The 26,947-nt window shown below is 37.1% G+C and overlaps 1 protein-coding gene across 10 annotated transcripts in view; it reads left to right on the plus strand.

Annotated features, from left to right (window-relative positions):
• LOC136855958 (zinc finger protein 674-like) overlaps window positions 1–23,519 on the plus strand; it is a 25,903-nt gene extending 2,384 nt beyond the window's left edge. Inside the window, exons 2-5 of one of the 10 annotated variants that reach the window (XM_067133506.1) lie at window positions 1–11; window positions 1,945–2,126; window positions 13,406–13,593; window positions 15,992–23,519. The exon at window positions 1–11 is cut by the window's left edge and continues 85 nt beyond it. In XM_067133506.1, the coding sequence (XP_066989607.1) occupies window positions 16,509–17,255 (747 nt within the window). In that variant the 5' untranslated portion in view covers window positions 1–11; window positions 1,945–2,126; window positions 13,406–13,593; window positions 15,992–16,508 and the 3' untranslated portion in view covers window positions 17,256–23,519. The other 9 variants (XM_067133511.1, XM_067133507.1, XM_067133509.1 and 6 more) reach the window with 9 other exon arrangements.
• Window positions 23,520–26,947: the final 3,428 nt, after the last annotated feature.

Here is a 26,947-nt window from a genome sequence, read left to right on the forward strand (position 1 = left end):
CACGAAGTGTGGTAAGTTGTTGAGACCACATTGACAGCTGTTGTCCGTTAACGTCAGAACATTACCGTCCTCCCCACTGTCTGGAATTGGTAACTGTGGAAGGTACCCCATAGAGATTTGGTGTTTCCAGTATTGTTCTTGATGTGTAGAATCTAAGGCAGGTTTTCCTACGAGCAAATAATGTTATGAAGAAAGATAGAAAAGTTCTTTGATTTAGGGTTTTTTTGTAGAAAACATAAGCAAAGAATTGAAAACTATGTCTCGGGAAGTCCTATCTTTGTAGGATTTTTTGTGCTCGTTGGTTTCTGAGACAGTAACTCATCACTGTATTTTGAACTTTCCGCATAAGTAGCAGGAGTGACACTCATCTCCACTCATGTCAAAGATGAACTTCACACCCAAAAATGTGAACGGGGTGACCAAAACGAAAACCCCCGCGGACGAAAAGCCCTTTGCCTGCGACATGTGTGAAAAGACTTTCTTGCACAAAATCAGTCTCGTCAGCCATCTCCGGACTCACACGGGAGAAAAGCCATTCACTTGCAGTTTTTGCCATGAGACTTTTGTCAACAAGTACTTTCTGACAAAACATGTCATAAACCACACAGGGGAGAAGCCGTTCACCTGTAATGTGTGCGAAGAGAAGTTTCTCACGCGGTACTTACTAAACAAACACATCGTCACTCACGCTGGGGAAGTGATGCTGCAGCACTATGCCAGAGGCGCCACTGTTGGACATGGAGGAAATAAGTCTGCCCCTGCCAACCATAGCTCAAAGCCCTCCCCGGCAGGGGAGTACACAAAATCGCCCTCTAACGAGCAATTTCCAAAGTCTCCCTCCGCAGAACAGTACGGGAAACCTCCCTCAGCGGAGCACTTTCCAAAAATCAACCCCGTGGAGGAGTACGTCCGGAACCTTGCGACAGAGCAATACAGAAAAGTCCACGGTGATAATTTTAACAAGCCTGTTAATGTTGAGCATTATGCAAAATCACTCACTTCCTCTGACCACTTTCCAAAAAGTCCATCTGAACAATACGTAAAAGGTTCGGGAGAGTCCTACGCCCCTAAGCCTCATCACCAAGAACATTACGCAAAGTCGCCCGCTGATTATACAAAATCCTCTGCTGATCAACAGTTGAATTAAAAAATGTAAGCTCCTAGGACAAGAAACAGACTTGAGTTTAGTATGAGTAACTCATCGTAGCCGCATTCATACTAAAGAGAAATTTACTGTTATACAGTACATTACGTTAACAAAGGAAAAAGAATATTTAAGCAAAGATGTTGTTGTCGGAAAATTGCCGTAATTTTCTATCAGTGTTCAACCATTTACCTGCATTCAAAGCGTTGCAGTTATGGCCATCTTAAATGATTAATGGAATTATGAAGATTGCTTAGTTGACTTCTCTGTACCCTGCATTCTTTGATGTAGCTCTGTCTTCAGCCATATTAAACACCTTTTATTCTCGATGTAGTATTGCAGAGTAACGTACAGTGTACTGTACTGTACGTAAAAGAGTACTGTGTACGTACAGTGCTGTATACCTAGCCTTAAATGTTTGCTGAAACCTGAATTTTGTGTACAGTACTGTATATTCAACACAATGTCTTGAAATACTTCCATGCCAGTGTGACGGTAGAGTAAGGTTGCTGTGTACAGTACTTGTTAATGATTTAGCAAGAGTACACAGGAGAACTAGAGATTTTTGTTAATGATCATGTAGGCTGATTTAGTTTGAGAAACTGAAGAGCTTCTTGTTGAAACGCTGAGCACTGAAGCCAAGCGAAAGCTTCCCACAATTCATCGCTACAAGGTTTTCATCCAGTCATACTCTTATAATTTTACTTGACACCATTTTAAAACTTGAATTTTCTCCTGTCTGTTAATTTCATTTCCCTAGTTTTATATAATTTATAAACATTTATTTTTCTTTCTCACAGATTTGGAGGCATTTTTGATGCTGAAATTAACATTAAAGTTTGAACGATTCATTAAAAGATGACCAGTAGAAAGCCATACACATCCCAGTAGTGCTTCTCAAGGAAAGAAAACCAAAATACGCTTTATGTTAGCAGTTGTTCAGAATAGCAGCTCTTTGTTGCACTCGTGAACAGCTGATAAGGTTAGAGTTTTGTTTTCTGTTTACTAAGTTTTTGTTTGGATGCCATCTCCTTGGAGAACTTTGAATATTTCACTGTATTTATTACTGTATATCCATTATTCCTATCTGGTAACGCCTAGTGACTTTTTATATGATACTTTTCCAAGTACTATACATCCTTTTAATTATCGCCTTATGGCTTCCAAAGAACTGTATTTTTTTCTAATTTATAACTAAATTTCTTTCAATAACATACATATGTAAGAAAGTTTTGTGAAGCTAGGAATATAAGACTATCATGTAGTTTCTGTTTGGTAAAGGCAGTGGCTTCTGATTTCATTTTAACCCCACAAAGAGCTCAGATCCTTGAGTTTGCTATATTCGATTCAAAATTGGTGGAAGAAACAGTAGCTTTGAACGAGGAACTTGGTGAAGACGGCCAGTAGAAGTCCCATTCATCTAGGGAACTGGTTATTTAAAGATGTCACCAGTAGTAGGTGTTGTTGAACGTCGGAACTGTAAATTCTCAGTTTATCTCCTTGGCTTCGTTGCTCAGTGTTGCAAGAAGTAGAATGATTTGTATATCATGATAACTATTCTTAGCTTTCTCATAAGTTGTTTTTTCTTTTAGAACTAATCTTGGCATGGATCTATGGGAAGCATAGAAGTTCATGTAATCATAGACAATATCTCGTCATCAAATACATAGAACTTGCAATGTGTAGCTCAAGTAAATTTTATAAGGAAGCAGTCCAGTGTGCACTGCTGTTCATCACATTGAAGAAATCTATATATATATAAATCTATATATATATAAAACCCCCTTTAAAATAGTTTTAGGTGTTCAGAAATAGTTACATTAATGGTTGAAATTAATGTAAAGTGTGGGATCAGTTTATCTCATTAAGGACATAAGGTCAACGCTGAGTTGCCTTTATTTGTTTCTAGTTGTGGTAAGACTTTCATTGCTTTAAAGAGCTGTATTTTTTTTATTTTTAAAAACTACTATGCATTGCTTGCATGCAGTTTGGTAAGCATTTGTCATAGCTAGATTACCAGGTAATGATTTGGAGATCAAGTTCGCAGGGTTAAATTTTATGGACTGCGTTTTAATTTTGCGTTTCAGTAAGTGAAATTTTTCTTTCACCTGAGTTTTTAAAGCAGTACAGTGAAACCTACCTTTAGTTGATTGTATTTTGAGGATAGTATGCCACACATGAAGCTGCTTATGGGAAAAACAGTATTTTGTTTTGTTACATCTGATATGTACATGTACATCGCACTATATATATATATATATATATATAAAGTACATCTTTTGCATGCATATGTCTATACACATAATTTGGATGAGGTATATACATGGCATTATATACATACCAATCATTTTTATCAGGCTTTACATATGTACTGTGTCATTTGGTTAGTAAAAAAAGGTTTACGGAACAGGTCTGTGAAAGATGTTGAGAATGGTATTCGGGGATAAAAGATTATTGTTAAAAATTTTGGTGTGTGGTCGAACAGTAAGTAACATGGACACGTGAATTACGCACAGTTGCGTACAATTTTTCTACTGTGTAGTGGACCCAGCAGTGTTTTGGATGGACCGTAGGTTAACGAGAATGAAGAATTACTAATTTGAGTGACTAATTTGGACAAAACGCTGAAGGATCTTGCTTAACTAAGGGAGCGTAATTGTGCTGAAAGCTCCCGCCAGTAGAGTGTTGTTCCAGCCACTTTAAAATCAAGCCTGCACCTCCAGCAGATACCAGCCTTGCTCACTTTTTCGAACTGTGTCAGTGGATATTCTAACTTTCCATTTGGAAGGCATTTCATTGGGGAAGACTTGTCGTCAACATAGTACTTTAGAAGCTCAAAAATTTTACATAGAGACCCTATTTTCAATGTCAGGTATATATACTTATATATACTCTTTTTTGTCTGTTCATTTTGAAAAGTAAGAAAGGAAAACTGGAGTGTGCAGTGAGTTGCCGAATTCGAACTAGAGGAAATTGGGTATCGATGGAAAGTGAGATTGTGTGGACGAGTTAAAAGACGCTACTTTTAACGAGGGTAAGAAAAGGTGAGGTCGTCTGTGGATATTTGTGTACTGTATATGTACGTGTTTGAGTTATGATGAACCCTTGAGGGAATTTTGTTTCAACCTCCAGAACATTCAGTCAATTCAAGTACAAAGTTATTTACAGAGCTGTGATGTATTTAGATAAGGTACAACTCATTTGAGTCTATCATATAAGGACAGACCCTCTGTGTCAGCCTTGTAGGGAGTTATGAATTTTAACCAGGTGGTCTGGTAAGGTATATGTTGTAAATAACTAACTAACTAACTAACAAATATATTTAGTAATTAACGATGAATTCAGACAAAGGAATCTCATTAAGAGTGCCAGAGATTGACAAAGAAAGGCTGAAATTAAGGAGATTGACTCAGTTGAATTTACAGGAACGTATTATTTTGAAGTTACCGAGAATGAAGAGGAATCAATCTCTCTCTCTCTCTCTCTCTCTCTCTCTCTCTCTCTCTCTCTCTCTCTCTCTCTCTCTCTCTCTCTCTCTCTCTCTCTCTCTCTCTCTCTCTCTCTCTCTCTCTCATTTGGAGAACAGTTTTGCATTTGAATCAAGATAGGACCGATGGAATATAGGAATATTTTAAAACTGATTCTCAGGTGTTGAGACGAGTTTAGTGCTTGCAAGGGGTTCCAAAGCTATTTCTTCTAGGGTTGCCCTGAAGGGTGTATTAGGAACCTCTCCGTGATCTCTCTTATTCTTCAGGTAGGGGTATCGTCAATTCCCCAGTTTTCATGTCCAGTGATTAGTGTCTGTAATTTGTATTACCCTAGAGTTGCTCGCTTTCTAGGAGACATTTCGTCACATTGAAGTCTTTGATCTGCGTACAATACCATCAAGTAAGAGGGATTTAAAAGCTCAATAGTTTTCAGTTAATTGTAAGGGGTGCCGTTTTTCACACTTGTCTAGGAGACACTTTGTCATTCAAGTCTTTGATCTTTGTACAATATCATCAAGTAAGCAGGGTTGCATTTAAAGGCTCAGTAGTTTTTGGTTAATTTTAAGTGATCCAGGTTACCAGGGACGTTCAGCCATGCCAAGAGAGAGAAACGTCTGTTGTCTTTGTGATGACACTTGGTTTTGCAGAATGTGTGACTCATTTTAAGGTGGGGTGAGGTTAGGAATTGGTGTTGCCGTGCAACAGAAGGTTGATAGCTTTTAACAGTTTGTTGAATTTGGTATGCAATCTCTCTCTCTCTCTCTCTCTCTCTCTCTCTCTCTCTCTCTCTCTCTCTCTCTCTCTCTCTCTCTCTCTCTCTGTTTCTTAGTTTAAAGATGGTCTTTGATGGGCTGAGTAATGTTTTCATATCCTCTGTAATAGAATAGTGTTCACCTTGTCGTTTGTCCTTAGTCCAAACTCTTACGTAGAAGAATGGTAACAGAAAGTTATCTATTTCTCCTTGAGAGTATTGCTCTCTCTCTCTCTCTCTCTCTCTCTCTCTCTCTCTCTCTCTCTCTCTCTCTCTCTCTCTCTCTCTGAGTGCTTCACAACTTTTTATATAAATCCATGTTCATTTTGCAGTGTATTTTAAATCAGCTTTGATAGGTAGAGAAATGCTATACCAAGGATCTTCTGTCACAAGACTGGCTTACCCTTAAGAGCATTAACCTAATTCTTCTAAAGTCCAGTACTTAAAGAATGCTTGTTTATATCACAATACACAAAGATTTCATTATTTTCCACAGCAGAATTTTGTAGTCTTATAAAGCATATTCCAACTTGATGAAAGACCTTTGGTAGATTAAAAGTGTCTCCATAACTTGTTTTGTGGGTGGAAAAGTCCAGAGATTATTTTTAGAATTGGAAAATGAACCATAAAGAAATGTAGACAGCTTCAGGTATCCGTAATTGGCGTACATCAGTGAACTGAAAAGCGGGTAAATTCTATGCAGTAATGTTTTTAGTGCTTAAAGAATAAAGTACCACAGAATTATAATACAATAAAATAAAATTGAATGCCACTAGGCCTAAACGTCACATCAAGCTTCCTCCAGAATCATTGCACCATTGCAAGTCAGATCATAGACCTACTGTATTTTCAGACACTTTGCATTAGTATTCTTCATTTTCATTATTACTGCATTAATTTTACTTGCTTTTGGACTGCGTACTTAATTTAGAAATAGATTTTTAGTCTATTTGCATGAGGTACAAAAGGATTTAGCAGAATAATCAAGAGAATTCTAAATCTGCGAAACTCCTGATGTTCACGATTCTAAGATCTTTTAATATTGTTTAGTAATGTATGTATAGTGTATATACTCTTCTGTATGCTATTCCGGCTTGTCACTGCTAAGTGGGTACGCAGTTGTCGTTGCATAAGCAGTTCAAAATGTTTTAGCACTAGAATGCAGTAGCATGGTATATTCATTAAAACTGTGCCCCAGTTGAAATTAAAAGACCAGGGATCCTGATTTAGCAGTCATTTGTTTTGTGTTTGCGTGCGAAACAAATCAGAGCGAGGGAAAACTAAAAGACGTATTGTTTCTTGTGTTTATTTCCATCATGCACTTGTATCCATCCGTGTTGTTTTCTCTTATTTTCCCAATTCCTTATTTATTTCCTAACCCTTGATTGACGTTCTTCTCAAATGCGCCCACAGTTGAGAGAGGTCAGGCGGTCTGTCTTCCATGATCTCTGATTTGCTATTTTTTTTTATGCAGAACTCTCCAATATTCATTTGTGTTTTGTATTTTGAATATCCTGTCCTATACTTAACGCCCTTAATCAGTGTCTTGTGTTAGATACCCTAATTTTATATATACCTTTCCTTCCTTCTCTTGCCTAAACATGAAAAATAAGAGGCAAAATCAGTTTTCTAATGATAGAATTAAATCTTTTAGTCTTGTGTTTACTGTTTGGGAAATTCACGTACCAAAACCACTCTCTTACGTCTTCCTGTCCCCACTGATTTGAGTGTTTACGTCCCCTTTATTTTATTGTCTGTCATATTTCCAGCCTTCCTTGTTTGTTATTGAGTCACTTTTTCTCACCCTTCGATGGTGAAATTCAAGGTTTATTTTTCAAGTACCTTTGATTAAGAAACTGAAGCAGTTTAGGTGTTACTGTCTGTAGAGCGCATTAAAATCAGTGCAAAAAGTCCAGCCATCTGAAAGAAAAGTAAACAAGAACTCTTGAGGATTTGCAAATATTCAGAGCTGTCAAAAACTGTGACTGTTATAGATACGCAAAAACAAAATATGGAGTACTGCTGGGTAGAATGGGCTTTAAGATCTCAAAAAGTATGTTTCCTCGACAATTCTGAAGAGACAATTCGACTCTGAAACATCCCCAGTGCCCCTTGTAGGGACGCAGCTATGTACCATAGGTAACCACTTAATCCTGACACTTGATAAATAGGAACTGCAAGACAGTTGCAGTATAAGACATGGTTTCATACCGGTTTCATATTCCTGTTGCGAACCCCAATACCGTCATTCCTCATGCAATGTTAGAATATCCATACTGAGCTTGGCCAAGGTAGAACAAAATGTATTTTCGTGATTTAAGTCTGGTCATTCTGATGTCGCAGAAGATGTAATCTCAAAACTGGTCTTTACCGTGCAATTTGTACTTACGGGAAAACGAACATTTCTATTTTACTTACGTGAATATGAACAGTTTTTTATTTTGCAAATTTTATTTTGTGAATGCAAGAGCCATATCTTTTTTACAACGCATTACACTTTGGTTCCAAGTGGGTGACTGTGCGTGTACTGTGTTTTGAAAGATGAAATAAGATTTTGTAATCCCAGGAGATGGGAGGTTGCCCCTTCAACTTGATTGACAAACCCATTGCTTCGAAATCAAGGAAGGGTACCTCTATGGAAAACAGCAGTTTGTCTTTCCGAAGACGAAGACTCACTCCAGAACTGAATACATTTATATAATGATTACAGGGAATTCCTTAAGAATTGGTCAAAGTATCAGCTAGCTATAACCGGGAATGGTATCGTCATTTAAGGTACTGCACGAGAATCGTACAGGCCTCAGCCCGGCATTGGTTCATTTACAATGAAATAGTGAGGTGTACGAAAGTGGAAGGTGATGAGGAGAATTAAGGACACTGGACTGTGTAGGCAGAGCCTATCACCAGACTGAGAGAAAAACATCCAGGTGTTTGTGGGAGGTGTCTCAGGAGTATGCAGAACAGTTGTTCATTGACAGGTTATATTTTTTACGAGCACTTTTGAACACAGTTTTCAGTGAGAGTGAAGATCCTGTCCATGGACTGTGAAATTACGTTTGCACTTCAAAAGCATATAGTCTCTGAGAAGCCACCTGTTTGGACGAACTGACTTCTGTAAACTGGGATTACGAGGACGCACCAATACTAATGGGAGGACGTAACTTAACAGTGCAAAAGAAGGACGCAGACACTTTAGGAACACTTAATGAAGAAAGAAAGATTGTGAGAGCAGTTGACAGTGAAAAAATGAGTATGGTATGAACTGGAGATGGGTTTGTTAATCCTTTGAAGTGTAATCTCCCAGACCTCTACAGCTATACTTGATAAGTTCTGTATCGTCACCAACTTCGAACTGAAGTGTAATGCCACATAAGAGTCAAAGATTAACTTGTAATTTAAACACGTGTGCCCACAGCGCATGCACCTACGTACATACGTATGTAGACCTACTGTTTAGGTGCCCACATGTATGGTTTTGTGCACAGGCAGAAATATATTTGTGCATATATATATAGTAAATTTTCTGTGTGAATATTTTACATTTGGATTGCGAGTATTGCAAGTTACAGCGTGAGGCAGAGAGGTGCAACAGGCAAAGAATCTTATTATTTATATTCCTTGGAGATTTTAATGACATGGTTAACAGTTCCTGTATGCTGTAGTATTTTTTTATGTGTTTTATGTTTGCCTGTTGCTGCACTCCGTTGCAATTGAAGGTTATTTTATGCTCGTTTCTTGATGAGAATTGTGTTTCTTTGATGTAGAATTATAAATGATTTTTTTCAGTGGGTTTTCCCATGTACTGGTTTTCACATCAGTGGTTCTTTAGCCGTGAGTCTTGTTATGCACGCAGTCGTTTCATTTTTGGACTTGTGTGATAACTAGCGAGGTTTTTTATATCTGTTGTACCTTGATAATGTGGGCCTACCACCAAAAAGAAGTATCGCATTCAAAGTATAAAGAGGTGTCTTACATTTTCACAATCAAATACCCTAACCTAGGATGTACGCTAAACTGTTCTTGGTTTGATTTGTTTTAGGCTATAGTGTAACTGAGCCTTGCCTCTGCGTTGAATGTTTTACCTGGTTTGCGCAGCCTACGTCGGTGGAGTTCTGTTTGCAAATCCTTTAAAGCAAGGCCTATGTAGAGTAGAACCTTGGCTAGCCTATGCTTACGTGCCGAGAGTATGTCTTGTAAGGTTAACCTAGGTTGGTGCACTAAGCTGTGGTACAGGATTACTAGGCTCAACCCAAAATTAACTTTAATCGGATAGCCTTGAAAACATTCTGTGTATCTATCCAGGGTAGGCAGGACTCCTTCCCCTCCCACAGAATCTAGGATACATATCCTAGCTGTATACATTCCACTACTTAACATTCTTTAAAGTAGAATGTGTGTTGCTTAGCTGTGAGTAGGCCCACATCATCATAGTAAGATAGAGAACCCTTTGGCTGAAAAGCACAAGTGGAAACAGATTGACTACGCTTTCTTAACGGAACTCCTGGCCAAGTAGCCATAGAAGGGTAAAGCCAGTTCATGGCTTTAAAATATCCACTTCTAAATTTTTTTGTATGCTTTTTAATGAATCCCTTACCAGAATAAGTAATCCCACGTACAAAATCATGCAGAATTAATGAGCAAAGTGAAATGACCTTTTGCTTTACTAGATCTTAAGGTTGTATTTGAGTACAAAGTAAAAAGTTAGCTGTTCCTTTTGGCATCAAGAAACTTGATCATTCATACTTTTAACATTTTTAGTTTTCAATTCTACTTGGTGTGTTCTACATGCACCATCTTGTCAGAACCATATCCCGGTTTATTTCACCAAATTTCATGTTCCAAAGAACTTTTGAGAGATCTGTGTGTGGACAAGAAGCCACAGGGGATCTTTTGTCAAAATGTGAAATAAGATTTTTTGAAGAGTGAGTGTTGGTGCAGTGTTTCAGTCTCACAGATCTTTGATAACTTTGGCAAGAAAAGTTAACGGAGATTTGCCACGAGCTTAATGGAGGGAGTTGAAGTTATTAGGTTTTTGCAATATCGTGTTGGAATTCTGCACGGCAAACATAAATTGCCTCAATGCTTTCATGATTTAGAGTTTGGTGAGACATACAGCTAATTTGCATGTTTTTGCAACTCCTGTTGCAGCGGTGTCGTGAAGTTTGCAGATTCACGAGTGATGCGGCTTGTCTGTAGAAAGGTCCATCATGTTCAAGTTTTTCTTTGTGGAATATTCATATAATTTTTGTAAACCCGTCTTGAATTGCTCCGTGGTTTTTCAGAATTCTTACGTTACGTTATCAATTTTGGTACATTTTTCCTTCATTTTAGTTGCACATCCCGTCATGAAATATCCATACATTGCATAAATACAATAACTAGAGTAGTACTGTTATATAGTTCATTCTTCAGAAAGCAGTATATGCTTTACAAAGCCATAAACATCATTCATTTATTCCTTGAGGCCTCCAGAGTGTGGTTTTACCTGTCAGCTTTGCAAATCAATGAACAGGTCATTTGAAAGAACAGTCTTTTTCAGGGTACGTGACGTATAATTTTTTCTCGTAATTAAAATGTTTTTGTTTGCAATTTGTGTTTTTGTTAGAGTCCAGGTTGATGATTGATGGGAAAAATATTAGGCTGTTGCTACATAAAGAATGTAGATATATACATTTAAATGTTTTTGGTTGGAATCATCGAAGGTGAGATAGCAGTTCTGTAGTAGAAAGGAGATATTTGAACATATATATGGTTAGGTTAATTGATTTATTTTTATGAAAAAGTGGAATACAAAGTTCTTGATATGAAAGTCAAGGAAAAGTCAGACCTTCAGATATGGTCACTGGCTTATTGTTTTACGCAAACTTTCTTCTAAGTTCTTTGTTAGTCTGACTTTGGTTAGAGTTAAAAGATACGTTTGTCAGTTACTGTCAGTTCAGTTTGATAGTGAAATTCTTTGAGGTATCAGAAAGCATGATTTGTAGACATTATATGTCTTTTTGCTTAATTTTTGGATATTTCATGGTTTCAAACAGAGTTCCCTTTTTGTTGCTCATTAGGCTAAGACAAAATCATCTATAGTTCTTAAATTTCTCTTTAGTAAATGCCACATATACAAAGCAACATTTTTCCAGAAATGCTTCAGTAGGTCCAAAAACTCACAAAAAATAATGAAGGTTAATCTTTCGGTCACTGAGTCAGGCTGGGACACAATTACATCTGATGCTTGAGCCATTTTTTCATAATTTATCACTTGCTAATTTAAGTTTTAACATATTGTGTTCTCTATTTCTGAAGAATTCTTTTCGACATAAGATAAGTTGGGGCTCTTATCCTGTTAAATGCCATTTTTTCATAATTTTCAGCATATTGTGATTTTATTTCTATGAAATTCTATTGGGTGGAAGCAAAGGTGGAACTCTTTACCTCTAAGAAATTTCATTAGATATAGGCCAGGTTTGGGACAGTGTACAGCATTTACCTTACTAGTAGAAGACATTTCAGGGTCTGCCTCTCCGACAACAAACAATTTACAGCCTTGGGTGTATCGGGTGCACGTATTATTTTCCAGCCTTTGTTTTGTCTATTCTTTACGTCCTGTTCTCTCTCTGACGAACATTCTAGATGGGTCTTAATAACTGACATAAATTTAGTGGACGCCGCATCACTCACAAACTTGCATCCTAGAAATCTAGAAAACAAAATATAACAAAGTTACTATTCTAGAGAAATCTCCTAGTGACTAGGTGTTGATAGTGTTCTAAGAAGTTTCAATCTGTAGCTCTGAAAGGTTCTACTTTGTATGGCTGAAAGATAATCAACTATAATTTTGCCCTGTCCTGTTCTCAGCCTTGGGTGTATCGGGTGCACGTATTATTTTCTCGGGTGCACGTTACTTTTCCGCTTTGCAACGAGTACATCAGTGATGTACTTCCAAATTACACGAGACCACGGCTTAGTTTGTTGCAGTTGATTAGATTTAGCAGATGCCAAGTTACGATAGCTTCTTGAACTGCAGTTATGTGTTGCCAACTTCAATTTGTAGTAGCTCTGTAGATTTGTAAATAAAACTCTTCAAAGTAACTTGCGTATGAATTGCAACCTTCACCAAATCTTTTAAAGTCATGAAGATTATTTCTAATACAGTATTGCTTTGGTACATAATTCGAAAGAGATGAATTCGTGGAAATGAAAAATAGAGAATGACCTTTCATTTGACTTGAGAAAAGCTTTATACCAGCACTGATTACTTTGATGTCGTTACGTAATGTTTTAATTACAAATCATAAAGTGAACCATTTCAGTTGGGAGAATATTGGCCAAAGTAAGTTCCTTTTATGAATATGAGCACTCAGAGGATATTCTAACATTGATTATCATCTACAGAATTGAAATTGTCATGGAATGTCTTGATTCATGTAATTCCTACCCTACACAATTCCGCAATGCTGACACCTAACTTACTAACATCATCTTTATATCACGTTTGAAATGTATATAAATGATAAACCTTTTGAGCTGACCAGGTATCAGTATAGCCCTACTTTTGGTGATTACAATCAGTGGAAAAACAGTTTTAAAATGGGGCAGTAATATAATTTAAAATGTCAGTTTATGTATGAATGAACTTTGTAATAAATGACCTCCCTCAGACGAGCATAAACTCCAAGAGTTGAGCTCCACAGAGGAGTAGTGCTGTCAATGCACTTCACGTGGTGCACTGTAGGCATTACTAAAGGTTGTTTGCAGCATCTCTTTGGCCCCTAGCTGCTGTACTTGCTTTTGTGGCCTTTTACTTTACCTCCGTTTCATATTCTCTTTCTTCAGTCTTGCAGTCTGATCACTCCAACTCCCTCTTTTAGCAGTCTTGGACGCTGGCTGAAAGCGCCCTAGTGCTTGGCTGTGTAGCCAGATTTCCCTAAATCAGAAAAGTCCAAGAGGTTTTTTAAATCAGCCCTTAATGATAAAACAAATTCCTCCTAAAGAGCAGATACTTACTAACCAAACTCCTGACACTTGCAGTAAGTTGCGTTGGACCGGGAATAGAATATATGCCACTCGAGGACTTCCTTACTAACTTTATTTGGCAGAGCCAAGGGTGTTTCGAAGCAGTATGCAATTGTTCACACACACACACAGTTTAAAGACTCCGACCGATGACATACAGACTTCAGAATTGTTTGGATGGAAACAGGATTCCATTTCCAGAGGTACGTACTAAGAATCACGAGGTGAGAGAGATTTGTATGCTTTGTTTTGTGCCGTGAGTAGACGTACAGTGAGCTCAGTTCTTTGAGGAAGACGTATTAATGTACGGAGGTTGATTTTATTCCGGACCAGTAGCTGTCTGTGTTCTTTACTGGATTTAGAAGGTCTAGTTTGTGAAGTATATTGTGACCTGAATATTGATGTTTTTGTTTGTGTCTATGGGAAGAGATGTTGGCTACAAGTCCTTTTGTTGATGTATGTATTCTTTGTTTACTGCATGTTTCTATATCATCTAATATGCCAAAACTTTAAAAAAAAAATGGTATTCATAAAAGTATGTCCTTTCCAAATCTTTAACTGTTATATTCAATCAAGAAATTGATGATTATACCATGAAATGTAGGAAATTAATCACAGGATTTAGCTACTATGTCATACCATGACCTATTTGACCCTAGGTCAAGATTAAGTTTGTGCTGGGTAAGGTCAACTTGACTGTAGCTCAGGATTAAGTTGTGCTAGGTAATGTCAGCCTGACCCCAGGTCAAGATTAAGTAGTGCTAGGTAATATCAGTTCTACTGTCAAGAAAGATATCGTAAATTGCAATTTTCTCCATAAATAGAACTCTAGATTTTATTAGTTGAAATTTGTGAGCTAGCAACCAAAGGGTTATATTAGAACTTGTCTTGATTGCAGAATTTCACTTAATTTCAGTCTCTCTGTCGCAAATCAGGGATATTTTAACTTAAAAATGAATTCCATTCATTATGTTGTTTCTTTGTATAAGAGATTACAAAGTTTCCAAGTCTTGTTAGATTGATTTAAACAACTTACATATGGTACTTGAGCGAGAGTCTTTCTAGAATTTACTAGTCTTAGGTTATAACGTATGCGTTTATCAATACAAAACTCGATCTAGAGAGGTGCCTGTAGGCATTACTTAAGGTTCCTTGCAGCATCCCTTCGCCCCCTAGCTGCAACCCTTTTCATTCCTTTTACTGTACCTCCATTCATATTCTCTTTCTTCCGTCTTACTTTTCACCCTCTACTGACGACTGTTTCGTAACCTTGTTGTAGGTCCCAGTGCTTATGCATTCCAATCTTGAGAGGTAATCTTTAACTTCGTAAGTTAGAATAAATATTCAAGGCATTTCTGAAAATGTTTTGGAGGTAGATGTCACCTTCTGGATGTTTTGGTAAAATAATATTATCACATACTTTCAAAAGATTGAGGTTCAAGCAAATAAAATTACTCAAAATGTTCAATAAGGCATTTGACCTTTATAGATCTATGTGTGTGAATCATTTCACCACTCTGATGGCCATTCACAATCATAAATTGTAAATTACACAAAGGTTATAGGTAAGGACAACAGGAGATTGTCTAAATATCATTGCTTTGAAATTCTTGGAGGAAACAAGATGCACATCAGAATAATTGAAGACATAATTGCTCTTTGCCACAGTGACAGAGTTTGATGTGTTAAAATATGTATCATGAAACTGTAGGGTTGTCATTTTGTGTTTATCTATGTACTTTTGAAAATAAATTAGCATACAGAAGTGTATATCACTATACTGTATATTGAATAGTGTAAGGAAAAGTTTGTGTATAAAGCGTATGAATTATTACTGTAGTTATACATGCCAGTTTTATTTTCATGAACAATATCCGACAACTTAGCGCCCACAATTCTCGCTACCTATCTTTTCTCTGACCTCTATAAGCACTCTACCTACAGTCATTTTAAACAGCCAGGGTTGTAGAGCACCTTGTCTTCAACCCACCTTTAGGTCAGAGAAGGCAGTCTCAAGCTGGTCACTTATAGAATTACTTTTTATGCCTTTTTCCCCGTAGCTGTCAGCCAAGGAATCAGGATCCAGCTATTGTTGCGATCAGATTAAGTTTAGCATTCACCTTATTACCCTTTCCAAGTCTGTGAAATCTTAAATTTTGGCCATGTTGCCTGTAATCGTGATTGGCTAACTCAAATGCACCTTGCTTAGATATGTTTAATCGTGCAATATAAGAGGGTAAATTATTCATGCCTCGAATGATATTAATCTCTCTTGATATAATGTTCAGATCCACAGGGGATTTGTTCACAGCGAAAAGATTTAGTTTTGTAATTCCATTGTGTGATGTTGAGAAGTGTCTGCAAAGGTATATAGGTATTTCTTTAATGCTAGATAGAGGTTTATTCATCTTCTGTTACAGGATGCTCAAAATGGGAACATTACCGGCCAAGTACCATACTTATTTTCACATGAAGTTGTGGTTATAGTGTGGAATATGGTTGCTGATATATTACGGAAATGCTGTGGTATATATATTTGTGTCTAGTGACGTTGAGAATCTGTTACCTTTGATGTTTTGACGCCCTTTATTTTTCTGTCAGGTCACCCACTAACTGTGGCTCCATTCTCCATGTGATTCGTACAGGACTAGCTGCAGGTCCTTGTGCTGTGTGGTCCCTTGAGTGAGGATACCGAGGAGTTTTAGATCCTTGAAGCTGTCTGGGGCACCGTGATCTTCACCATCAAACGTCAAACCTATTCGTCATCAATGGACTGAGTGATCTGGAAGGACAGTCCAGTGATTTATCGTTTTTTCTTTTATTTTTTCATTGTGTTTGGACGGAAATAGATATTGTTATAGATTACCGCGAGTTGAAACTGTCTGTGGCTCTTGTGACGGGACTGGTTTGTGTTCTCAGTGTGATGAAACAAATGAAAAAAATTGGTTGCCTCAAATTTTTGTAGAGACAGTACCTTGTTAGGTAGAATGTCTGTTAAAGCACATATTCTGTAGCACATTTGCCTACGGTCAGTGACCTTTGAGACGTTAGATTAAGGCTGTACTTGTACGTTGCGTCTTACTAGCGCCTGGGATTTCACTCGAGCTGACATTCCAGAATGAACTTTGTGCCGAGGAACATCAACGGGGTGACGAGAGTCAAGACCCCAGCTGACGAAAAGCCATTTGCCTGCGACATGTGCGAGAAGACCTTCCTCCACAAGATCAGCCTCCTGAGCCACCTGCGCACGCACACCGGAGAGAAGCCCTTCGTCTGCACTTTCTGCCACGAGAGCTTCATCAACAAGTACTTCCTGAGCAAGCACATGATAGGCCACACGGGAGAAAAGCCGTTCACTTGCTATGTTTGCGAGGAGAAGTTCGTCACCCGGTATCTGCTCAACAAGCACATAGTCTGTCATGCGGGGGAAGTCATGTTGCAGCATTATGCTAGGACAGGTGCTACTTTCACCCCGCCCCAGCCTGTCGCGGAGCCCAAGCCTGATTCGGAGGAGCACGGAAAGAACCCTCCTCCTACGGAAGGGGAGTACGCGAAAGCGCCGCCGTCGACTGAGCAGTTCGTGAAGCCCCCATCCGTAGACCAGTACGCTAAGTCCCTCTCTGTCGAGCAGTTCCCGAAGGTCAATTCCGTGGAGGAATACGTCAAGTACCTCGCTTCGGAGCAGTACAGAAAAGCCCACGGGGAGAACTTCACCAAACCCATCACGCCCGAACAGTATTCCAAGTCCATCTCGTACCCCGACCACTACGTCAAAAGCCAAGCGGAGCCACATGTCCCCAAGGCTCTCCTCCCGCCCGAACACTACCCGAAACCTCCTCCTCCCCCCCAGCCACACATGAATTGAGGCATTCGCTGGAATCTTCCCTAATATATAAAAATAAAAAAGACAGAGTTTAGTATGACTACTAATCTTTTAGCTACAATCATACTGAAGGAACTTTACTGTTATACAGTATACGTTGAAACGGAAAATACTTCAAAGTACTTGTTTTTTTTTTTTGTGGGGTAATTAGGATTTTCAAGGAAAGTGTTTTGCCCTGTCATTTTTATTCATTCATTTCGCGGTGCAGTCATGGTCTCCTGAAACCATTGCTAACTACTACTGGAGTGTACGAAAAGCCTTACCTACTTTATTTGCATTCTTTCAAGTAGCTATCGTCTTCAGCCATATTAAACACCTTTTATTCTCGATGTAGTGTTGCTGTATAACATATAAAACGCTCTGTATTACGTGCATAGCTGTTGTTGCGGATGTGTACGGTACAGTGTGCTGTATCTAATGGAATATATGCGCCAAGAATGCAGATGTTTTTGTAGTGTATGAATTAGACGTGTGGCTACATTGAATGACGATGTAGTGTTACTTCAAATGCATTATGTAGACTAGTTAATGGGTTTTTCAGTGAACATTGTTTTTCATGTTGATTAGGTGAGTAGTGAAGCCAAGAGAATGCGCTGTTTTTCATTACAGGATATTAACTGAGCAACAATTATGTTATATCATGTTTACACATCATTAATCTGTCACGAACAGTTGTTGCATCGTCAATATTTTGTTTAATGTCCATTATCATTTCTGGTTGTAAGAAAATATTGAAATAATGAATCTGAAGATTTTATAGCATTGTCTAAATTCTTGAACCAGAATGGATAACAATTTTCACTTTTTCCAGTTGATGAAACAAGGTTAGGACCAAGTAGGACAGAAGAATGGAGCCAGTTGCCTGATTGAGAGAGGACCATTAGTTTAGAAGTGAGGGAAAGAGGAGAGAAAAATGAAAGTACTGAGTTGGGCAGACCCACCTGCTCAATGTTCTAAGTGGTACAAGATTAAACAGTTTGTAAAAAGGATAAAAATGTCAATTTTCAGGTGCGTTAGGGTCGTAAAACGTTGAACCAAAGACAAACCTTGTGTTTTGTAAGGTTCTAAGATAAGTTTGTTCATTTTTCTATCAAATTGAAGTCTCAACAATCCAGTTTTATAAGGGAGGGAATTGTTAATTGTCAGATGCATTAAGGTTGTAAAAATTGAACTGAAGACAGGCCTCGTGTTTGATGAGGTTCTAGGAAAAGTGTGTTCATGCTTATATCAAAATCAGGTTGCAAAATCGAAGGTCAGCGCACTTAAGAATCATTAGAGGATATATATGAAGTACAAAGAAGTCTGCCAAATGTTTTACCATAAACCGAAAGCACAATATTACATATTATGTTTGCCAATTTCACCCGTTCACATTCTCTTGCCTTCAGTACTCGTGGTTCATGTGACGCAGGTCTTATGTTACGAAGGCGTTTCATTTTTATCAAAGAATCGTCTCGCTACGGAAAACGAGATGACGTTGACAATGATTGCGAGACTCATACAACACTGATACATTTTGACTAGTAGATAGTAAGGTTTTGTACTATATTACTGCATGTATATTAATACTCATTTTGCCAAAAATAAGACAAAAAGACTAAAATTTATTTGTACCTGTTAATGACTTACATATTTCGTCTTTTGAATTTCGTGTCACTCCGAGGACCCCTAAAATCCTGCGATGTTTATCCAAAACTTCGAAATCGACTGTAATTGTTTTAACTGCATAGCACACAAGTTTTATATTTTTTACGATTTCATTATATTTTTTAATAAGTGTCAAACTTCTTACTGTTGCATTTTTATATTTCATACTCTTCACTGAGATGTTTTTAAATAATGGCGCAAAAAAAGTCTTTATGAAATATGAATATGCAAATTGGTGGTTACTGAGATTGAATTGTTTATTTTTGCAGAACAAAATCTCATGTAAGGAAGGATTTATTAGTGAGTAAGAGACATTTTATGAATCAGTTTTATTTTGTGAACAGAACATTTAATCTTGAGAAGTAATATGAGTCTACATATTATGTTTTGTGAATGTTTATTTGAAATCTTGGTATTTCAAGCAATGATGTATCTATAAACTTTATTATCCAAGTTTTTTATGAATTTTCTAGCTATATCTGTCAAAAATGTTTTTGTTGCGAGTTGTGTTGGTGGAAAAACTAAGGATTTGTTATGATTTTAATATTTTATATGTTATTATTGTCATTATATATCAACATATTGTTACATGAGTGATATTTATAGATCTCCAAATCTTTAACTGCATAGCGTACAGGTATTAATGTTTTGGTATTTGAAGTTTGTCTGATAAGTAAATTTTTTAAATATTTATTTTTAAAAGTTATCAGTGGATTGGTAAGAGAAGATGTAATTTACATTGTATTAGACTTGTATTAATGTCTATTGTCATTAATTTTGTTATTTGATATTATGTTATTAATGTGGAGTTAGAAAATATTACTTTTGTTATTTTTGTTACCATATCGATATTGGTATCAAGTAGAAATTATGCACAGATCATTTGAATGACTTGCATAGACAAGGTACTATATATTTTTGACTCGAATTGACAAGACCTTTATATCTGGAGTACCGTACGATGTAAGGCAGCAAACGTCCTACTTTGCGCAATTACCTCATGTATCTGTACCGTACATGTGATGCCAGTGTAAACGTATTCATAACATGTCTCCTTCTGCATGCGTACGGTGTCTATGCATACGAACACTTTAGGTAAAAACCGAGGGTATTTGTGCTGTACGTATACCATTTTATGCATATACCGGTCGTCTTGTGTTTCTAGGTGCTCTTCTAAATAGTAGTTGCTACTACAGTATATCAAAGATTCGAAAACACATTTTCCCCGTGTTGTGTAGTTTTGTAAGTTGTTGTAACTTTGGCGAGGCAGATCGGAAGTCGTTGAGATAAGACGCAAAAGCTTGAGAGATGTTTTCGTGAATGCAGTTGTGTTATGCTCAAGATTAGTGGAGCATTGGCACAGTATTCGCAAAGTCTTAGGTTTGATTCCGGCCTGCCGTCCACCAGTGAGCCTAACTTTTAATGGCTGCTAGCCTTGACTGCTGTTAAGCACAGGTTATGGGGTAACCTTAATCCTACGTGAGTTGGGATAACGCCAGAAGAGTAGAGCTTTCAATTACTTGGAGAGTCTTAGTGGATCGGGTTGCTGGTTGCTAGTTCATGCCCTTTTATTGACTCCAGCTAATGCTGGTACCTGTTAGCGGCTGGCTTGACTAGTGGGCTGCAGGCCAGGCCAGGTATCAAATCGGTTCTTCCTGTGCAAGCCTATCGCAATACCATTTTTAAATCGTTCACGGAGAAGGGTTGCAAAAGACAGCTTTATCGAAAGCAAAGACTAGTATTTTGTAAAGTAAGTCCTTAAAGCTCAAAGACTTTCTCCATGAACACAAGGCAGCGTCATGTCTTGCATAGCATCTTCCAGCTAAACAGATGACAGAAATGTAGTGGTCTGAGTTCTCGCTCGTTGTGGAAAAGATGCTTAGCTCTAATTCTACACAAATATGTTTTGCTGCTTGGCACAGAGTTTCTATTGGGATGCATGAGCTAGTATTTTCCTTGGTGCTTTGAAAGGTATTCAATAATTGGTACTATTAGTATATAAAATAATGATAAGCTTTCCAAGTGGTCAATCTCAAATAAACAATTGGTAATCTCTTATAACTTTGTACTGTATGTCACATTTGAGTTTGGTACTAAGGTCATTGGAAGTAGATATGGTTATAAATAATATTGGTTAGGTTTAGGAATGATAATTATTTGACCATGGAATGAACCTATCAGTTATCAGGTTTGGTGATGATTTTAAGCTTGAATTAGAAGCAGTAGTTCAATTATTAAAGGGAGGAATCGACGAGATTGTAAAAATAAAAGATGGTTTTTTATGACAACGTTGTAAAGTAGAAATAAAACAAGGAGTAAAGTACGTTGACGTTGCTTCTTGAAATTAAGTTTTGTCCCTGACGTCTTGTGTTATGTGTTATAGGCTCTCTATTTTGTAGGTGATATTTTGCTATATGTGCAGAATAACTTCATTATCATATTTCTATTTAGCTGTCTGTATGTGGTTATATGTACACGTACACACGTGTTGAATTCAGATTCATAACGAGCAGTTCCTATGCAGTAATTATGTTCTTTTCATAATACTGTTTATGCTAAACAAAATTATGGACACCTGTTCCACCAAGCTGTTAATTTTTATATTTTCTGTAGACTTACCGTGTTATCGTTGATGTAGGATAAGCTGGGCTACGTACCAGCATGGGCTTTTGTTCCTCGGGCAGCCCGCAACGGAAGATTTTGATGTTTGAGGGTTTAAGAGTCCTGGTGTAGACCTCATTACTCAGCCTAGAGGGAGCTAAAATTATATCTTCATTTGTTGCTTTGACAACCTGTAAACGAGGTCTTAAGTATTTTGTTGTTTTCATCTCGTATATTTATGACAAAAAAATGGCTACTTGAACTTAATTTAAGTTTGAATAAGTGCAATAAACTTGTAATTTTTAAAACGAAATGTTTATATAGCAAGGTTTATTTAAGATTTTGCTGATTTTATGGTAATTATTAAAGGTTATGTAAATAAGTATACGACACTTCTTTCTCCGCTGCGAAAAGATATTTTTGTACCGTTTTGTGGACTTAGGAAAATCTTTTGAATAGAGTATAGAATAATGACAATTTATAAACCGGTGATTGCTGGACGTTACTTGTCAAAAAGTTAAAAGAATTTTGTTTTTAGGAATAGAATAAGATTCGAAAGAACAGGGTGAAACGGCTTTATTATTTTACGTTTGGATTACGATTCAGAGTCAGTGTGTTTAGGAAAATTAAGTATATGAGAGTGTGGGTCATTTTCTTGCGTAAGTTTTACGAACTGCCCGATTTCTGTAGATATTTTTCTCAGTCAGCGGGCTTAAATCTACTTTGGTCAGCCATATTGGCACACATGCAAAAACAAACCAGCCCATTTTCTCCCTATTGTACACTGAATCCAATACTCTGATATACTGTAGTAACATTCAATAGGTAATATATTTTTGGGGGAGGACTGGTTAACCCACTTGGCTGTTTTAAAACTTAGGCTCCATAGTTTGGTTGTATGCAAACAGCTAGACTGAATAGTTTGGTTGTACACAAACAGCCAGACTAAATAGTTTGGTTGTACATGAACAGCCAGATTGAATAGTCTAGTTGTATGTAAACGGCCAGACTAAATAGTTTGGTTGTCCATAAACAGCCAGACTGAATAGTTTGGCTGTACACAAACAGCCAGACTAAATCATCTGGTTGTATATAAACATCTAGACTCGTGTGCAGTGTTGTTGAGAACTGCTAATTTGTAAGTGATGCAACTTGGTTGTAAAATAAGATGCAAGTTGTAAAATGCTTTTGCTCAATTGAAAATTCATCTGCAGGGTGTAAATGTATTGCTTGATGAAGGCCATTAAGAGAATTGTAAAGTTCTTGAGACAAAATGTTTTTTGTTACAGAATATTGAAAAATTTTATGCAGAAAAAGGTTTTTTTTTTTTTTCTGATGTTTTGCTATGTATTTATTTTGGTAAACAGTTGTCACTGTAATGATTTTTTCTTTGCCAAATATCTCCTGTTGACAAATTTCAAGTTATCGTAGAGCACAACTGAGCAATACATTCAATTCCGGCGTCAGAATTGTATCATTTCTCGTGTACTTAATTTTTTTCCTTTTAAGAATTTTACATTTTGGAAAAGACATATAGGTGTAACTGCATCACTTACAAAATCTGCAGCATTCGCATCTAAAAATATACTGACTTAACTATTAAGGGAACATTATTTAGCGACTGTGTGTTGATAGCATTTAAGACAATTCTATCTCTAGTTCTAAAAGGCTCTAATTCTATGGCTGAAAGATATATTCGTATTTGTTTTTATTCGTTTCTCATCTGTACTTGGCTACGGTGTTTTGGGTGCGAGTAGTTTGTGTTTTGTTTCTCGTTGTACGCTTTCGTTTGTGACGAATACGTCTAGTGCGTACTCGTCAAGTACTACTTCCACTTCCGTTACACGAAACCGTGGAGCTTAGTTCGTGCGGTTAATGTTTTTTTTTAGATTTCGTAGATGCCATGTTTTATTATATAGCTTTGCGAGCTGCAGTTATATGTTGCCAATCCAATTTGTAGCTGTTCTGTAGATTTGTAAATAAAAGATATTAGGATATTCTGTGGGTTTCAGTTACAACCTCAGTCAAAACACATTTTTGAAGGGGGTGTCATGTATATTACTGTATAATATTGATTGTGGTTTCATGTCGGTCAGAGCATTTAAAAACAACTGTTAGGAGAAGGTATGTGTCATACATACAATAATAATTTTGGCTTTCTATTAACTGTTCTGTCTCTGTTTAAATCTTCAGCTGAAAACTCTTTCGGACAGAGTCAGCAGGTTATATAAACCCAAGAGGAAATCAGCCTGCAAAGCAAGAGACAAGTTGAAGGTAAAAGTTATCATTTTCTCATTGTTCTGTTAATCTCCTCAATTCTCCCGACAAGGAAATGTAAGTATTATAGATAATTTTATTTGTCCAATTTAGGTCATCTGTATTCCATGCCAGTTGTCAGGCACATTTGGGTGGAACACTGTAGGAAGCGTAGTGAGGAAAATCCTTTAGAACAGGTCATAATTTTCAACCATAGAGGTTAGAATACCCTCTTCTGCCATTTTCCTGAATGCCATCACAAAGTAGAGCACAATACAATAAAGTGCCCTCATATTCAAAGATAATCGGAATTAGAACGTGTTTGCCTCCGTGTTAAGGTTCTTGATCTGAAATTCATTTTTTGAATTTTATTAGCCCTCTTACTCCATCTGGTTGTGTTTTGTTGTGTGTGTTTTTTCCAGAATAATATAATAAAATATATCTTAAACCCACAAACCTACCCTTCAGCACACATGAATATATATCCTTGACATAATGTCATTTAAACCCACAGGAAATTGTGTAATGTACTTAAATCTATTTCCTCCGGAATTTAAACGTGGTGTCCCACGCTAGCCTAAACATTAATTCACCTCATTAAATTTACATGAAGCTTCTCATTCAGAGGGCCGCGTCCATTTGCATACGTAAAGAGGAGAGCGGTTGGTGGGCTATGGAACCTAAATATTAAATCAGCCATGGATTCCGTAATATGGATTAATGTGGGATCAGCGCTTGACGATATGACCGAGAGGCGATGGGATATTTTGATGTCTATAACCTTCGCTGGAATATCCACCATGTTGGCACTCCAAGGTTATTGATAATTATACTTGGAAGCTTTTAGGCTTTAGCTCTGACTTAGGTCAAGAGGTGACAGGATATTTGACATCGAACCTTTGTGAGAATTTCTGCCATAATTGCGCTCCAAAGTCATTCATAATTATACACTGTTTCTTTCATACCAGGATTTGAATTAAGCCACAAAATTCTTATGATAATGCCCCACTAAGCTATAGAATTTTGTATGAACCACAGAATTAAATTCCAGTCATAAGACTCCTCAATTCCCTGAAAATGCCCTGAAAGAGGAATAGCCACTCATACGGACAACAGCAAGCATTTTCCGCTCTGTCGTGCAAAAACTAATAATATTTGCAACGCGTCGCAGGAATAATTAGACCCGCGAATTAATTAGTCGAAATTGTTTTTATTCCGCCAAGCGGAGACGTCTCGGTCAAAACTGTTCTATTGCGCCAGGGAGACGCAATTACATGAGTTTTTATAATGTGATTTTTTTTATTTAGGTCATTTTTATGTCATCAAAAAGGTGATGATGAATTAATATATGCATATGAGGACGCCTGATTTGTAATATTAAATTGTTTTATGGATGTCGAAATTAAATATTAACAAATTAGGGTTGTGCTGAGCTTGATAGAGACTGTCACCTCTCTCTCTCTCTCTCTCTCTCTCTCTCTCTCTCTCTCTCTCTCTCTCTCTCTCTCTCTCTATGTATATATATATATATATATATATATATATATATATATATACAGAGAGGGAGAGAGAGAACCAATCGTCCCCTTGACAACTCATTTAAACATAGAGGGGACCTGTGAGAAGTGGCTGGCCCCTATAATCATAGATTAGGTCATCTCTCTCTCTCTCTCTCTCTCTCTCTCTCTCTCTCTCTCTCTCTCTACACAGTTGCAGTTAGATGCAAAGACAGGTTAATTACGAGAGCCCCAAATTCTCTAGTCTGACCAGTGACCAGTGTCCTTGACTTATCAGGTCATTAAGAAAAGAACCTGGATTCGACCAATAGATCGTCTTCGTTTTCTCAGGGTTATTCTCTTTTTGAGGAATCATTCAAGTTTATTTTCTATAAGTTATCATCGTTTGTTCAGGAATCATCTTCTTTTTCAGGAATCATTCTCATTTTTTCAGGACTTAGTCTCGTTTTTTCAGGAATCGTTCTCTTTTCAGGAATCGTCATTTTTTTTTTTCGAATTATCTTCGTTTTTTCGTGAATTATCTTCTTTTTCCCACAAACCACCTTCGTTTTCCCACAGACCACCTTCGTTTCCCCACAAACCACCTTCATTTTCCCACAAATCATCTCCGTTTTCCCACAAACCACCATTGTTTTTCCACAAACCACCATCATTTTCCCACAGACCACCATCATTTTCCCACAGACCACCTTCATTTTCCCACAAATCATCTCCGTTTTCCCACAAACCACCTTCATTTTCCCTCGAACCACCTTCATTTTCCCACAAACCACCTTCATTTTCCCACAAACCATATTCATTTTCCCACAAACCACCATCATTTTCCCACAAACCACCTTCATTTTCCCACAAACCACCTTCATTTTCCCACTAACCACCTTCGTTTTCCCTCAAGCCACCTGAACCCCAAGAATTAATCCAACCGTCTTAATCCCATCTGTGAAATCCACGGCGTGATAATCCTATTCACGGATCTAGGTAGGCCTAAGGCCTCCTGTATAGGTCTAAGCCGTTTACATTTGCACACGTAATGAGAGACAGAGCGTCTATTTTAGGGTCACCACCGAGAGAGAGAGAGAGAGAGAGAGAGAGAGATTCATTTTCTTAAATTAATATTTCAAATAAAAGTTATTCATTTTTAAATATCAAGATATAACAAAAGAATCTAGAAGCTGTGACCTGACCTGACCTGATCTTTTATTAAGGTTGAATTCATCATACGTGACCTTAGGTCATGTGTTTTGAATGCATGGAATATATATGTAATTTATATATATGTATATGTATATATATATATAATATATTATATATATATATATATATATATATATATATATATATATATATATATATATATATATATATATATATATATACACATACATACACAATCACACATACACACATTCATATACACACAATTATCCCAGCTTAATAACCAATTATCTCGAGAATATTAAATAGACTAATCAAACATCAGTTAATAACATCGCCTAATAATCCAAGCAAGGTAATTTACCTACGTAATACCCCGTATTAATTACAGGCAATTACATTTCCAGCTCGTAGGTGAAGAAGCAATTACATTCAGAAGGTTTTGTGTCGTTATAGCTCAATAATATCTTTGTAATGTCAGTGTTATGCGTTGGGTGA

The sequence above is a fragment of the Macrobrachium rosenbergii genome, chromosome 33 (genome assembly GCF_040412425.1).
Source record: "Macrobrachium rosenbergii isolate ZJJX-2024 chromosome 33, ASM4041242v1, whole genome shotgun sequence".
NCBI classification, from domain to species: Eukaryota; Metazoa; Arthropoda; class Malacostraca; order Decapoda; family Palaemonidae; genus Macrobrachium; species Macrobrachium rosenbergii.